Here is a 16,609-nt window from a genome sequence, read left to right as displayed (position 1 = left end):
ATAAAATTAAAAAGTATAGTGACGTCACTCGCCCAGCTGTCGGCTTATTTGTATCTGACTTTAAATTTTTGGAAACGTTTTTGTTGTTGTTGTTGTTGTTGTTGTTGTTCTCCTCCTCCAGACAGACAGACAGACAGACAGACAGACAGACATATTTTATTTGGCGTTTTGTACAAAGTTGCACATCAACTTAGTTCCAAATAAGTTACGAATATATACGTATGTTTATGTATGTGCATAATATCTATATTCACATATTCCATACATACACGTCATACGTACATATATATATTCTGTGTATATAAATGTTCATATAATTATTTGGATAAAATGCGTTACTATTCCTAATCATCTTTATGCAATATTATAAAAGTATTGATTTTTATTTGTTTTGTTATTGTTGCTCCTCCTCCTCCTCCTCCTCCTCCTCCTCCTCCTCCTCCTCCTCCTCCTCCTCCCGGGGGGGGGGGGGGGGGACTCCCTTATAAGAGGGGGCGGGGGTCCTCGTTGGAAATTCCGAAAATGACCCCTAAAGGGGACCTGTATTTTGGGATGATTACGCATTTTTTTGTTCGGTTTCTTGATTTTATTTGCATCAAACGCCGTCTGCTCTAACTGAGAATTTATGACGACTTATATACAAATCGCTTACCTTTTTGTAGATCTTATACCCTAAAAGGGACCACAAAATTCAGTTGGTGCGCATTCCCGTCGTTATCACCCTAAGCGGGACCAAAACCCTGATTTCAAACCCTAAAAGGGACGACGAGGACCACGACGAGGACCCCCGCCCCCTTTCATAAGGGAGTCCCTCCCCGGGCTCCTCCTCCTACTCATTCTGTATGATGAGCTAGCTTAACAATCATAGTGAATAACTCACGCACGCGGATGGTCGTGGAACAAACTTGCATAACTTGGAAACATTAAACATTACACAAACTGATTGCCGGTGTTCAATCATTCTAAAGAACGAAATAGCCAAAGACACGCGGCGATGTTGGATGACAACAAACTACAAGACTAATAACGCCAGTTTTCTAAACAAAACTGTCGTTTGCTTTGAAACTCCCTATCTATATTTGGTAAACTTACCTTCCTTGGAAGTGAACAAAGATTTCGTTTTTGGTGTTTTCCCCTGCCATTTGAAGCTTTAAAAATGTAAATCAAAACCTCCAGATATACATCTTGGATTTAGCCTAGAGACCTGGCCTTTAATAAAGGAAGCCCAAACGTTTAAACACACAGGGAGCCCGTGCGAACGACAATAGTACTGAATGTTTGATTGGACTGATCATGAGTTAGGTAACAAAACAAAGACAACAACAACAACAACAACAACAACAAAAGCAATAAAAGGAAAGGAAAAGTAAAAAAGAAAAAAGAAAAATTGCCAAATGAGACACTTAATTTCTGAATAAAAGACGAACCCGTGCAAGAGTGAATACATTCAATCAAATTAAGAATCAACGTCAACTTTCGCATATTTACGTCTTTTAAACCAGAGCAAACAACAGCATAAAATCACAGGTAGCTTAAACTAGGCTCTGGGGTTTGTCATTCAGTGGGGAAAAATTGGTCAGAAAAAAAACTTATTTTACGTTCTGTCGGATTTCTGCGGATTCTAAAAATCGTAGTTTTCCCTCGTTTTTCGGTCGTCGTCAAAGGTGCGACAACAACGACATATAGCCGACTAACTGCCGAGTATAGAATCAGTTTGTTATTTCTGTCGTCGTCGTCCATTTTGAGTTTTTCCGTCGCGGAATTACGTCATTACCCATGAGACCTTTCGAAGACTTCCCTCGTCAGATTCAAAATGGCGGCTGTCGTGTATTCAGACGAGGTGGATGTCTTCAAAATACCTCACATTCGCATGAAACAGATAGTCTGCGAAGCCACAGAAAAGGTAAAGAATAAATCTACAATGCCTAAACTTTATGTCTACTAATTTGTATTGCTGTAGCTTTAAGAAAGATGTCTAAAATCGCAAAACTTTGTCACGATGTCGCAGTAATTTTTGTTGTTTTTGTTCGACTTGACGAATATTGTATTTTCGTTTGAATAAATTTCGATGCAATATAGCGTCTGATTTTGAATACAACAACTACATTTTGAATACTACAACAAATTTGTTCGTTGGGTTACTTAAAAATGGAATTATCTCTCACTGTTTCGTTATTTTGGACGGCAGTTAGGAACTGTATTCCTGTAGCAAGTTCAGCTTATCTCTTGTTTTGCTTTTCGGTTTTCGAGATGTTTTTACTGACATTCCTTCCTCAAACGTAATATTTATACCTTGATTTTATAAAATATTCTTCAATTTTTAACCCTTTTTATTCTGAGCATTTATTCTTGCAAGTTCGCCACGCGAATACATTTGGCAAGAAGTTCAGACTTATTAAGGTTAATTAACCTAGAATTTGTTTTTCATCGGCCCACACTGCAGTTCAAAATGAGATTGAACTTGTATACTTACTTAAACAAGTTGAATTTAGTATCATTGCTTCCTACTTTAGAGTTAAACTACAATTTCTACGGAAGGAACAAAGTTATGTAATAAGTTTTCAACCATGAAAGCACTTTATTATGTAACGCTGCCAATTTTACTTTATCTAAAACTACCACCTGCAGTTCTGCATATTATTTAATATTAAAATGAATTGTTTTCTCATAAAATTAGAATGCCTTTAAATCCATTGAAATATCTATCTAAAAAATTTTTGTTCATTAAAATTGAAATATACAATTGTTTTCACTTTTCATATAATTAATGCAAATAGACGACTTGCACTAACAGGTCACCTGACCCTGCCTCCCTTAAAACGAGCAGTTTTGTCAAAATAAAAAACAGAATGTATCAAATTTCTGAATTATTTACAGTGTAAATATATGTATGTTATAATAGACAGGCTATACACCTACTTGCAAGAACGTTGTCATACGATATCAGAACATTAGTAATTTAGTGACAAAGGAATACATTAAAAGACAAAAGATAAAGTTCAGCTTCAGTGATCTTCTTTTGTTTTTTAACATAATTCCTATCCCACTAAATCATTAATGTTCTATTTTCATATGACAATGTTCTTGCAAGTAGGTGTATATAAGTTGCCGTTCTATATATTTAAATTCTACTTAGTTAATCAATTATCAGTTAGACGACATAAAAACGCGCGCCCATGGCGATATAGATGCACGAGAGAAAATATAAAGACAATTAATGAGTGGCACGAGGCGAAGCCGAGTGACACTCTAGCTTGTTAAGAGTTCTTTATATTTTCTCAAGTGCGTCTATATCGCCATGGGCGAGCGCTTTTTTGTCGTCTAACTGATTTATAATATGACCAAAAATCTACTGTGCGACCCATGGGCAAATAGTTCGTAGGCATTTCAGCCAATCAGAGCGCGCGTTATATCACCCATCTCACTCTTGCGCGCGCTATTGACGCAATCGGGTTCGAAAATTTAGAGAAAAAAGGAGAGCGTCCGTTGAGATCAGAGTGCGCAAGCGTGCAGCCCATGGGGAAATAGTTCATTGGTTTTTGGCCAATCAGAGGGGGCGTAATAATCTAGTTATATTATAATAAAAAATTTAACTTAATTTACATTAATTTCTTATAGACAATATTCTACATTTTCATATAATAGGTAATCAGTTTTTTTCTTTCTGTATCTGTGGGATGGGCTACTTATTTATACTTAATTACCTGCCTTTGGCAAATCTTCAAATTAATAAATGAATAATAAATAGAGTACAAACACTATGAGTGTGTAACATAAATACCACTAAATACTGCTAAATTATGCTAATCCTATTGTTTTCTATTGTTTAATTAGCACTATTTACTACTGAATAGTGCAAAGTGTTGTACACTTTTAGTGTTTGTACTCTAATACATTATCTAATTTCTTAATTTTTCTGCCCATAGATCTCTACAACCAATTTTCAAGACAACAGTTCATTGTATGGTCTTTTATCACGGTTTAATAACATCTTCCAAGAACTCAAGCATCATGAAGAAGTAGAAAACAAATGCATTATGGGAAAGCTCCAGCTGCGGCTCACGAATGATCAAATCGCAGCCATAGTCAAAGACATTCATAAACACAGTCATGTGCGGGAGATTTTGTTCCTGATCAAAAGAGGATTTAAAACTGCTAAACGAAAAAAGACACTGTTAAACGTACTCAATTATGAAAGCAAGCTCCGAAGAGCTGTGAATGAGTTTGAGAAAGATTTCTTTCCACACATGAGGCATGAGGAGGAAGTGAGTAAATATCTATGCATGCAAGCATTAAACAGGGCTAAAAACAATGTTATGCCATTGACAATATCTAGCAAAAATTGCCAGACATTTTGACCAGTAAAGAGGTACATGGATGACTGAGCTAAAACTAAATTGGCTGGTCTTCTGGGCTCAAAATAACAGCTGGCTAATCACAGGTCATGATGACCTGCCCAATTATTTTTAGCTTGGACATACCTCTTTTCTGGTTAGTCAAACACAAGTCTTTAAAATAATTCTATGAACTAGACGTCAAACTTTTCGGGTCGCCCTTCAAAGATAACGGCAGTAAAGTGATGGTACTTTTACTTTTACAGTGTAAAGCGCATTGATATGTACACGTATAAATGCGCTATATACATGTAAGAACCTCCAATTATTATTATCATTATTATTATTATTATTATTAGATATACATTAGTAGATATTTTTTTTATTATAGTATACTTTATTATAGTTTTTCTTTTTCTCCTTTTTTTAAAATTTTATTTATTAATTTGCTGCAAATATATTTAGATACTGTATATAAAGATTTTGATCACATTCTTTGGCTATATAATAATAATAATTATTATTATCATTATTATTTCTTATAATTCATGTTATCACTCGTTATTCCAGGTGTTCCAGCCATTGTTAATGGAACACTTCTCTTATGAGGAGCTCAAAATTATCAAAGAAAAAGTGGTCAACTTGCATGTTGCTTTTTCTGAGGTAAGTATAGTTGAGAAGAATCAAAACTGTGTGACATGAGTGGCGTATGCTGCAAGTGTGTTGTCTTTCACCACTGTGAGTCCAATTGATCAGGTTGCTGGTTCGAGCCCTGTGGTCCAAAATCAAGCCTGTGGTTGCCACTTGTGAATAGAGTTTGTTTGATGTGTTGTTCTCTTCCTTCCCACAAGGGTTTTCTCTGTGCTCTTCAGTTTTCCTCCCTCTGTGAAAAAGCAGCATATGAGTTGAGAGTTGTGTGTCTAAAATATTGAAATTCTGTGGCAGTGCGTTTGAGTGGACTCTGAGGATGCTTTCCATTAAGTGAAACTGACCAGTCCGAGTGTCCAATTCTCAAATGGTATGAGTCAGTTCTATAGAACTGGTTGACCAAGTTCTAAAAACCATTTGAGAACTGGCTGCTCAGACTGGTTGGTTCGACTTAATGGAAAGCACCCTGATTAAATTATTAGCAATCTCTGCTACTCTCAAATCCAAGTATAATTAAAAAGATTATTATTATAAAAAGTTGGCAACTTCATAAATAAGTATTAAAGAATCATGCATCAGCATTCTAAATGACTTAGTAATAATCTTCCTTCTTTTGCTTCTTAGAGCCATTCTTCAGCTCTTTCCCATGAAACAGATAACAACAATTTTTGTTCTGAGTATGAGTGGAGTTCTTCGGACAGTGAAAGTGGAGATAATGAAACGCTTGTGGATGTCGCACAGACACCTGAAAGACCACTTGCCGTACCATGTTCATCACAAAAAACTAAAACGCAACTCAAATCCCAACCCATATTATTAAAATTTCCCCCAGAAGTGACATTAAAGATATTCTCGTATCTGAACCCTAAAGACTTGTGCCGTGCTGCCCAGGTCAGTAAAAGCTGGTCAACGTTAGCCAGAGATGGGCAGTTGTGGAAAGAGTTGTATCCTGTCCGGTGGATCTTCCAGAATGATTGGAGATTTGGTGTTGTGAATGAGGAAGATCCTTGTGATTGTAATTGTCCAGGATCATTTGGGACATTGGAGGAAGACATTGAAAGATTACTGCAATTAAGAAGGTAATTTTGTTTTCTTAAATCTTTATTTTACGAGGGTAACATAATTTTAAACCTCTCAGTTATGTAACTCATAAAACGAAAAAAATAAAAACTATAACAATGTAGCAATATGCAAACAGAAAATTCCTAGAAGAAGGAAAATGGAAATACAGTCTGTAATAGAAATTAGTATAATAATAATTACTTAGTGACAGATTTGCAGTTTATGAAATTAGAGCAGGGTGTGCAGAGCTACAGAGTTCAGTTTTCTGAGGAATAGAGAATGTACCTGACGTTTTAGAGAAGAAGGAACGAAAGACATTGGTAGTTTCAGAGGTCGACAAAGGCTGCAAAGACAAAGATCAGGATGCAAAGAATCGATGTTCTTTGAAATGCTAGTCTGTGAATGAGACAAACTTTGCCAGTTGCACTCAAAGAAAATGGTAGTAAAAATATAACAATATATTCCAAGTACAGTTAAGGCAGTTATTCCAAGTTATTTCCTGATAGCCTGCATGCAGGGACAGATCTAGGGGTGGTAATATAGATGACTTGTCACCCAACTTTTGCTCAAATTTCTCAGCATATTGTTAGTAACATTCACCCCCTTTTTCCTCGAATTCCTGGTAAAACCTTTGTTATGGTCACCCCCCCTTCTAAACTTCCTGGATCCGTCCCTGGCATGTATATGTACCAGAACATTTCTTGGCCTATCCACAATATTACTCTAGTGGGAATTAAGAATAGCAAAGATCCTACTACTATATAATAAAAGGAAATTGCATGTTGGCTTGAAGATATGAAGTTTATCTTCCCATGTTGAAAATTATTTCACTCATTTGCAGCTCTCACTCGTGAAATATTTTTACCACTCGAAGATTAACTTCATATCTTCGCACCACCAGCTCATGGTGGGGAGTAGTCCCACATGGTACCATTATTCTAATTAATTTTTGTTACCTACTACATAGATAGATAGATAAATAGATAAATTAGTTTGCATTTGTATAGGTCTTCAAAATTATTGTAAATTGCACATAGACTCGTTTTATGCGCTTTTAAGAATCTATTACCATTATTATTATAGTTATACAGCTTCTCATTAATCCCATATAGGTAACTGTCCAATTATTTCCTTAATTGGTCAGGTCTTGTTGATATGGGGTTAATTAGGCAGCTATATAATTAATAGGGGATGGGATTTCATGCTCCCCAATCAAGAAATAATTAGACTTGAAAAATTCCTCTGACTGCCAAATTGGACTCGGCCTACAGCCTCATCCAATTTTGTCAGTCCTCAGAATTTTCTCGTCCAATTATTTCTTAATAGGACAGCATGGAGTCCTATTACATATACTTATTATTATTATTACTATTATTATTATTATCCTCGATATGTTTTTGCATTGCAGTTCATATGCAGATGTAGATGCAGATGTAGATGAATCCTATGACAGTGATGAAGATACAGATGGCACAAGCAGGACACGTACCATGAGATCTCAGTTAGGGAGAATGCTGGACATGGCCAAGAATTTACTTCCATATGTCGGCAAGAATGTCCAAGTATTAAGTCTTGGTTGTTGCCCCTTACTTAGCAATGGGCTGGTTAGTATATGTTTAATTATGTATTATTTATGAAAATGAATATAATCAAAGGTGCTTTACATTGAGTTGTGAATTTCAGATTGCTTTTTATACGCAATTTACAGAGATAGAGAGATGGTTAGTATGAGGTGTAGGCACTGATGGTGGTCACTGCCAGGGTTTCTTTACATCCACAGTGGTTCTTTTACGTCCCTCCCATGTTGGTTAGTAATGATGAAGTGTGAAGGGATGGCACCACCATTTTATTTATTTCTTTCTTTCTTCATTCAATCATTCATTCATTCATTCATTCATTTATTTATTTGAGATTTTGCCCGTAGACTCGTGCTGTACAATAGGACTCGGGTCCCCTTCGAGGTACATTGCACCAATTTCAAACCCCCTAAAATCCTCATACCCAGATGCTTAGTAATGATGAAGTGTGGAGAGACGGGACTGCCATTTAAAGTCTTCAATGACGTTGATTTCACTGTTTTTAACCAGGTGTTCAAGATTTTGTCCCTGTGTCCAAAATTGGAACATCTGAATCTTGCTCAGACGACTGTCACAGACTCTGGAATTAAAGGGTAAATATTCAGAATGGAGTTTTCTTATCAGTGCCAAAATATGTCTGTAGCCTTACCATACTTTACAACTTTAAAGTGCCTATCACCCTTTTTTTTTTACTTTTTTATATCCAAATATAAGCTATTCTAAGAAACGTGTCGAAAGAATTTTTTGATTCTGACCCTTCTTTCTATTTTTTTCGAGCGGTCAAAAGTGCGAAAATAGGCATTTCTTTGACTCTGGCCGCGTAAAATGATAACCTAGAGGACTGGGCTGTGACGTAAGAGGAGTAAGTTGGGTTTAGATGTTTCCTCATTCTCTCTAGATTTCACTGGTATTTATGACCAATTTGCCGTTTATACGCTTTCAAAAGACCTCATTTTTCTGGTTAGAGGATGTTAATTACTTCAGACTTCAAGAATGATATTATTTTTGAATTATTTTAAGAAAAAGAAAAGCAGCGAGAAGTTAAACGCAACCTAGGGAAAACCTCATATTAGGCTGTCACGCTCAGAACCAAGTGTAATAAATTAGCTTCAAAAACTTATAGATTTCACATACAGTAACTCTGAGCACTACATGTACCTACACCCTTTAAGTCATAAATTTTTTAGCATTATTCTTATTAATATCTGATGTATTTATGGATGAATATGTGAGTCCGTGCCGCGCAAAATTCTTCCAGGTCGTTTCCAAATCAGAAACATCAAATGTAAATAACAGAAACAATGAAATAACTCCAGGTAGTTCACAAAATCTTTTTCAATGTAGATGGCTTAACAGTTTTCAAAATATCTAAACATGAATTGCATTATATATTTATACTGTAGTAGTTCAGTCGAGGAACTACATGTAAGGGTGCGTGACACTTCGCATCATCAGTCTACTGTTACTCTGCAGGTCAACATGGTTTCACTTCATAGTCAAATATAATATTTTCTATTCTATCAGTTTTCTATCCTGTCTCACAATATCTAGCCATACCTATCTTTAAAGATAAAACGATCGTCTATTGAGGGAAATTCGATAAAGGTAAAAAATCTGAAGAGCATTCTACGGTAGCAAATAATTAAAATATTGTGAATAGTAGTATTATTGTGTCAGTCGTACGGGAATTTTGTCTCAATCATTCATTACAGCCCTTTTAGCAATGCACCAAATACTTCTTAAGAGTTTAATAACCACTGAAATGTTACCACAATCACCAAAACTGTTTTATTCTTTAATAAACCGGGAATAAATTCCCGGTCCGGTGCGAAGACGACTCAGTTCGAGCAATGGCAAGTAAAATGTTACCTGTTATCAACTTCGGTTCCCTATAACGACTCTAGGAATTTCCAGGTAGGAATTTCTATCTATGCTGCTGTACTTTTGGTGTATTTACTAAGGTTTTGACAAGTTTTATTCCCAGCCAATGAGATAATATTTGTGATCGGGTCGGAATCACTTCACTTCAGTCACCTCGCTTGCTTTGCTAGGTTGTGTTCGCTTCACTAATATACCAGTAAATTAGGCTACGAATCCTGATGAGAACTGGAAATGGAATCTTTAGATAATTAACTTCCTCATAGAAGCCCAAGAAAGTAGTTAAAAGTCCAAGGACTTCTAAAAAAACCCAAGAAACGCAAGGACGTCTTCAGTATCCCCCCTAGTATCCCATACATTTCTTTGTAAATCAAGAAGAGCGTGTTGCTCCTTCTACGTCACTAGCCCAGTCTCCCCTCTCGCTCGGTCATATTTTGAAATCTTCCTATTTTCGCACTTTTGACCGCTCGAAAAAAATAGAAAGAAGCGTCAGAATCAAAAAATTCTTTCGACAGGTTTCTTAGAATAACTTATATTTCGATATGAAAAAGTAAAAAAAAAAGGGTGATAGGCACTTTAACCATAACTACACATTGTGATTGAATGAATTATTGGAAAAGAATGTGAAGCCATTTCAATGTTTCGTTGACGAATATGCCTCGTGAAAGCTCAAAAATAAACTTTGCCCCAAGTAGCAGTAGTTATAATTTTTCAGACACTTTAAAAAAGGTTATTCTAATTCCACATATATTTTTCTTTGCGCCTTAGTTTGTTTCGTAAAGGTGGAGGCTCCAAGCTAAAAGTCCTTGACCTTTCTGGCTGTAAGCTGTTAACAGACAAAACTCTCAACAAACTTTCCTCATCTCTTGGACAGTACACGTCAAAGACTGACATCGAAGAAGGAGTACATGAGTATACTTTGACATGTGGTTGTATGGCAGATTACTATCCTTCCAACATTTCTAGGTGTTCGCTGCAGTTTCTTAGTTTGTCTGGGTGCTATCAAATCACTGATGCTGGCCTAATGTAAGTTAAAGTAGGGATTTAATATCCATTTCCATGTCGGATGAAATCGATGTATGTTCATGTAATTCAATGAGGATATCATATGGGCGCGCTGAGATACGAATTTTATCTTCGAGTGTTGAAAAGATCTCTCACGAGTGAGAGAATATTCTGTTTATTATATAATTACCAAAGTATGTTTTGGCTTTTTCAGGCAATTCTTTCCATGTATTTTTGAATAGCCATCGCAATGGTGTTATTTTCACACGTGAAAGTAACATGTTATTTTCACGTGTGAAGATATCAATTTTTCGAAACAGAGAAAAATAGATATTTCATTGGTTATTATATAATAAATATCTTCATGTAGTAATTATACATTTTTTTTCTGTAGGTCTCTGGCAAGCTTTGGTGGCTTACCAAACCTTCAGTACCTGGACTTATCAGGCTGCCTCAACGTGACGGCTGAAGGTCTGCTAAATCTAGTGTCCGTGTGTCCCTCATTAGACCATGCGCAGTTCTTTTACTGTGACAATATTTATGAGGGGCCATATCCAGACACAGCCAGTGGGTGCCAAAACCTGGAGTGTACAAACAGAGTGTGCTGCCGACTGGCAGAATAATACCAGTGTTGTTTCCATGGTAACCATAGTTTAAATGTAATTCTGAACATATAGTCATTTTGCACTATTACAAATGTTGTTTTTCCCAAATGTGACCCTCCCCCCATTAAACCAAGCAATTGCCCTATTTCATTGAAAGCCGCATGAAAATAATCTCATATTTTAGTTAATGAAAAAAATCATTGTTAAGGATGACAAAATAGCAACAACACAAAGAAATCTACTGCACTTTATCAATTCTATAATCTGCATCTGAATTCCCCCTAGTAAATTAATATTAATTTACATATACTCAAAATATTAATAGCAAGGCTAACAATTAGATACAAAGAAATCACCATTTTCCTCGATGGAATTTGTGGCCTTTCTTTTGTATTTCCATGTTAGCCTCGCATTCAAGACAATTTTAAGAAGGGTGCTTTATAGTCACCAATGAAAAGCGTTTTCCACAAATGGCATCACAATTATGCATCACTGAATTGAAATGCAGGCAGTCCAAAAAATTAAGGGCAAAGTGATGCTAATTTGTTACACTTATGTTTTGTTGTTTCCAGTTTGTGGAAATATGGTTTTTCGACTAAATATTAATTTTCTTTTTTTTGTAACCGAAGCCTTTGTTTGTCCGCGAGTCTATCCTAGACAAGGCTTGCGCTATCTATTTTAAGTGACCATGGAAAACATAATTCAATAGACCATGGGATATGTAATTAAATAATATGCGGCTATTAACTCTGGAATTGTGTTTATAGTACATAATTTTTGGATTTCATACTGATTCAAAGTTAAAAGGAATCTTTCAATAAAGGTTTTGCACCACCACGTGACAGCAGCCATGTCACATGGCAGGAACAATACAATCGTTTTACATGAGAAAGAATTCAATCCCAATAGCAAAGGGATTGTATTGTTCTGCCATCTAACCACAGGCAGCCCAAGCTGTATTAGGGGTGTGACCACGTGATGGTGCAAAACCTCTATTCTCTTCTTTTGCGTGCCCCATGGTGCTTTGTCCACTGGGAGGGTAACCAATCAAAACACTGTACCAAAATGAAACGTTCTTCGATTGAATATTAACTATACCTGCTTTTATCTGTATAATAGGGATTAGCAGTTCATTTTGAGTTAATTTTGTGTGTTCAGAACATCAAACTATCTTTTGGTGTTACAGAAATTGTATTAACTTACGAAGAAATATTTAAAATATACTTTGAACTCGTTCAAGATTCTATTTCTTTTTTCATTTTATATTTGGATATCAAACAAGGTATTTTCAACATTGCCTGAACAGCCTTTAGCAAAATAAGTGCAACTAGGCCGCAAAGGTATGCAAAAGAAGAGAATACTTATAATTTGCATAGCGTTGGTACATTGTTAGAGTGATACCAAATTTGGGTTTTATACATTTAAATTATTAGCCAATCAAATACTTGTTAAATATAGAGTTATATGCTAAGTATGTACATATGAACTGATAAAAGGACAATTGAATACAGGTTATTTTCAGATTAAGTTGTAAGAAAATATTATATCTAAATAAAATATAGACTGTTCGAATATAGATTAAACAGTTGTTTACGGTGGCTTTTTCATTTATTTTTTGCATATACTCACAATTATGACTTTAGTGCAAAGACTTGATGTGGCTATTATGAGTTAAATATAGGAGCTAGAGTGACACTTGGCTTAAGTTTTAATTTTGAGCTAATTCTCACAGAGATATTCTCTATTTGAGGATTTGACTCTTTACAACTATCCTACAACTGATAAGTGGCTAGCCTAACCTCAGTATTAAGGTAATTCCCTTGTTTTGCACTGCTCATTTTTCTGTGCATGCAACTAAAAGCATAGAACTAACAAACTGTTTAGGCATTTTTCTTTTGGAAACTAAATAAGCACCATGATCAAAACCAATATTCATTTTTTTCTCATTTTTGATGAGAGAAATTGCAATTTTTATCTGACTCGCCCCAGTCTCAACTATTTTGAGATGTTTTTTCGAGATAAATCAAAAACGAGAATGGTGACCCCCTTTTTTATTTCAGATTTTTTATAAATGTGATGCTCGTCATTATATATCAAAATATGAAGGAAAGTTTATTGGATAGATTTTGAAATATTTTGAGAGGAATATGTTGACGTGCAATTTTTGGACGTTTGTAGAGGCGCAAGTTATTGGCAAAATTTCTTTCAAGGATATTACCTTCATTTGAAATATATATTCCTTGATGCTATATAGACCATGCTATTTAACTTTCATAAGCTTATTTTATCAAAATAAATAAAAATGGGAAAAAATTTTTTCAAGGCTGATAGACATTTTTAGCCTGGGTGTAATTATGCTTTCCCATTTCAAACCATGTGTTGCCATTCCCAAGAGTTTAATTTCTTTGTTTAACAGTTGTGCAACGAGAAGACACATGAATGTGGATAACATTTAAACATTTAAAAATTAGAAGAGATAACTTAGCAGCTAAAAACTAGTGTGAGCTGCGTCGGTGTTTCTAATGAAACCATAATAAAAAAAAGGTAAATTATACACTGTGAAAAGATGAAAAAACTTACTGATGTTTCAGACGCTAGTCCTTCGTCGGAGCAAAAGATTATGTTATTCTCTAGGGAATTACATATGCCCCAGCTAAAAAGGTCTAATATTAGATTAAAAGGTTTGCCCTCTAACCTACAAAATATATACAAAATGGGCTTTACATTTTTAAAGAAAGATTATACCTACACTTTAAAACTGTTTCATTTTATGATCAATATATGCCCTGAGGTAGCTGACTGCCAGATGTCTTTCACTCAGGGTTACAAAAAAATTTTCTCATTAAATTTGTATTTTTTATTGGCAGGCATTAATTAAAAAGCTATGAAACATATGTCAATATCTAAGTTATAGCTGAATTCTATATAGTTTTGGGAATCTAACCTCAGAAGTCCTTAAGCAAAGTATGAATTGTGTAGCTCCAGAAATTGTCCAACCCCCTCCCCTCACAACAGAGGAATTTGGGATTTAAAAGGGGTGGGGGTCAGAAAAACAACAAATTTGCAGAGTTTGTATGGTGGCAAATTGGAATTTTTGGGGGTAGGGGGGTCCTTTAAAAAATTCCTCCATGGAGGTATGGATAATTTCTGGAACTACACGTCTTATAATTATATATTTCAAACTACTCAGACAAATATAATCATCATCCCAAAGACTTACTGTTAGAGTGCATGCACTAAACCTGTGCACAATAATTAGTACTAATTAGTACTCTTTCATACAGAATCCTTTGTTTTCTATTGTTTAGTTATCACTATTTAGTGCTAAAAATTAGTATTTCACAGGTTTAGTGCGAGCACCCTAATACAGAAGTCTGGATAGAAAAAAAATTAATAGAACTACAGATTGAGTAAGTGTGCTGCGACTAGCCTGTGGGACCCTATCCTCCCAAATAGTTAATTTGAGCTTTACCCCACTCCCCTCCACAACAATATAATGCAAGCTCTTGCATGGCTCATATCAGCATTGTAGCTATAGTATCTTATACATGAGCCCCTCGGCTTGGAAGAATTGGGCAAACACAGTCACGCTAAAAAGTGTTGACAGTTTGTTTTATGGTAAATGTTTTTTTTAAAATAAAAAATACAGATAAACCTCCTCTCCCCTTGTCTCCCTGATTCATTGGGGGGGCAGCAATTTTTTCTCCTGAAATATGATGAGCAAGATAAACTTCTATATTAAAGATAAAGCATTTTTTTCTGGTTTAATATCAAAAGGCATGTCTTATCAATTTTTTTTTTCTTTTATCCATTAGATTTCATTTTCCTTAATCCCTAAAATTTTTCCTTAATCTCAAAAATATTTAACGGCTTCTTAAATTTCTGCCTCAGAGATATATGATGTACTATACAATGCTCCTATGGCTAAATAGCTTTATCTTGACATCTGGATACAATAAACTTTAATTACAGCTTGAACATGTATACTTATCTTTGTCTGTGTGGATTTTTTTTACACTATTACTGAATAATATTATGCAGTAATAGAGATCACCATATGAAAGCACTATGGAAACACTACCAAAATCCTTAGCTTACTTCATATGCTTTTGCATATGCTTTTCAAAAGACCTATGAAACACATTTAAATTCATGGGAATTTCATAGCCATGTTTTATGTGTTTATGAAAGAAGAACTTTAGAATTATGTTCCACTGTTCATAGGTAACACCTATGGAAAAAAACTAGTTAATTTATATAATTTTTTTCATAGCTTTGTAAAATAAAATAATGCACTCAATTTTTCATAATATTGGTGGATGGATGTCCATAACCTATACATACCTATAAATCTTATGAGAATCCTATTATCTTATCTATTTAACCTTAAAGCTAAGGTTTATTTCTTTTTCATTTAATTTCTTTTTATCATTTTCACCTCAAGTTTATTTCTGTTTCCTTCTTTTACTTAATTAATTTTTTATATTTTTTTATCTTTTCTTCCAATTTTAATTGTCATTTTTAATTTTCTTTTTTCTTTAAATTCAATTTTTTAGTTTTCACACTTTTTTAATACTCTTCCTTTTTTTCCTTATTAAATTGCACATTTTGTCAAATGACACTTAAAAAATGATTTAAAACCATCCCCTCCCAAGTGACAAAACACTTACACTTCATTTAACCTTTAAAACAATAAACTGTCAATCCCAAAGACAATAGAGGTGTTACGCACATGATTTAAGATCTTGAGTGCTTGTCCAAACAATGCCATTAATTTTAATGTTTGAATTACAAATAAAAACAAATAACAGTACAGTGAAAATTTCGAATAGAATAAACTTTTTGATGTAAAAAAATTTTTATGCTCAATAGGAATGGTTGACGGTAAATGTATTTCAATGGATTTTCAAAGGCACTAAGATATGAGACCAAGCTTATAATTCTATCATGTACCCTAATGGGCTCTGGATATGTTTTGTGCAAACACACTGATCTTTACTCAAATAAAGATTGCCTTCTTCAGTAATCATTGTAATTATTCACACCTTATGTTAATATTTATATGGATAGTATATGTGATATATATAATCGTAATTTGTAATGTATTTTTGGCACAGAGATATGAATGGTTGATACCACCAGAGTTAACCCCTCTATTAACTCTGATACCACTGAATCTCTGCATTGTGCTTTCCTTTGTTTTATGGCTCCATGAATGCATCCATATGAACAATAAGTAAGGGAAATTGGATTTACTATCTTTTAATCTAAAGTCTAGTGAATAAATGTGCTTTTCTTTTATATGGCATAACGTAAAAAATAAAAAAATTTAAACTGAAAGATAGCAAGATTCCATTTCATTTTAATATGAATCCATTAGTTTATATTCAAAAATTACATTTACATCCAAAAATTGAAATAAAATGAGAGGTTTTAGAATCTTGAATTATTTTTCCTTGTAAGTTTTTAAAAAGCACTTTGTTATTTCTTACGAGCATAA

At 34.5% G+C, this 16,609-nt stretch overlaps 1 protein-coding gene across 1 annotated transcript; it reads left to right on the top strand.

Annotated features, from left to right (window-relative positions):
- The first annotated feature begins 1,807 nt into the window (after positions 1-1,807).
- On the top strand, positions 1,808-14,772 carry LOC116301089 (F-box/LRR-repeat protein 5). The gene is made up of 8 exons (XM_031710089.2): positions 1,808-1,903; positions 3,927-4,265; positions 4,905-4,997; positions 5,607-6,061; positions 7,453-7,648; positions 8,132-8,214; positions 10,268-10,525; positions 10,899-14,772. The coding sequence occupies exons 1-8, from the start codon at positions 1,814-1,816 to the stop codon at positions 11,125-11,127; spliced, it is 1,743 nt and encodes a 580-aa protein (XP_031565949.1). The 5' UTR covers positions 1,808-1,813; the 3' UTR covers positions 11,128-14,772.
- The last annotated feature ends 1,837 nt before the right edge of the window (positions 14,773-16,609 follow it).

Source organism: Actinia tenebrosa, unplaced genomic scaffold, assembly GCF_029948245.1.
Source record: "Actinia tenebrosa isolate PJP-AT-01 unplaced genomic scaffold, QUT_ActTen_1.0 PGA_scaffold3__52_contigs__length_22856419, whole genome shotgun sequence".
Lineage (NCBI taxonomy): Eukaryota > Metazoa > Cnidaria > Anthozoa > Actiniaria > Actiniidae > Actinia > Actinia tenebrosa.
This window is presented reverse-complemented; position numbering and strand designations above follow the sequence as displayed.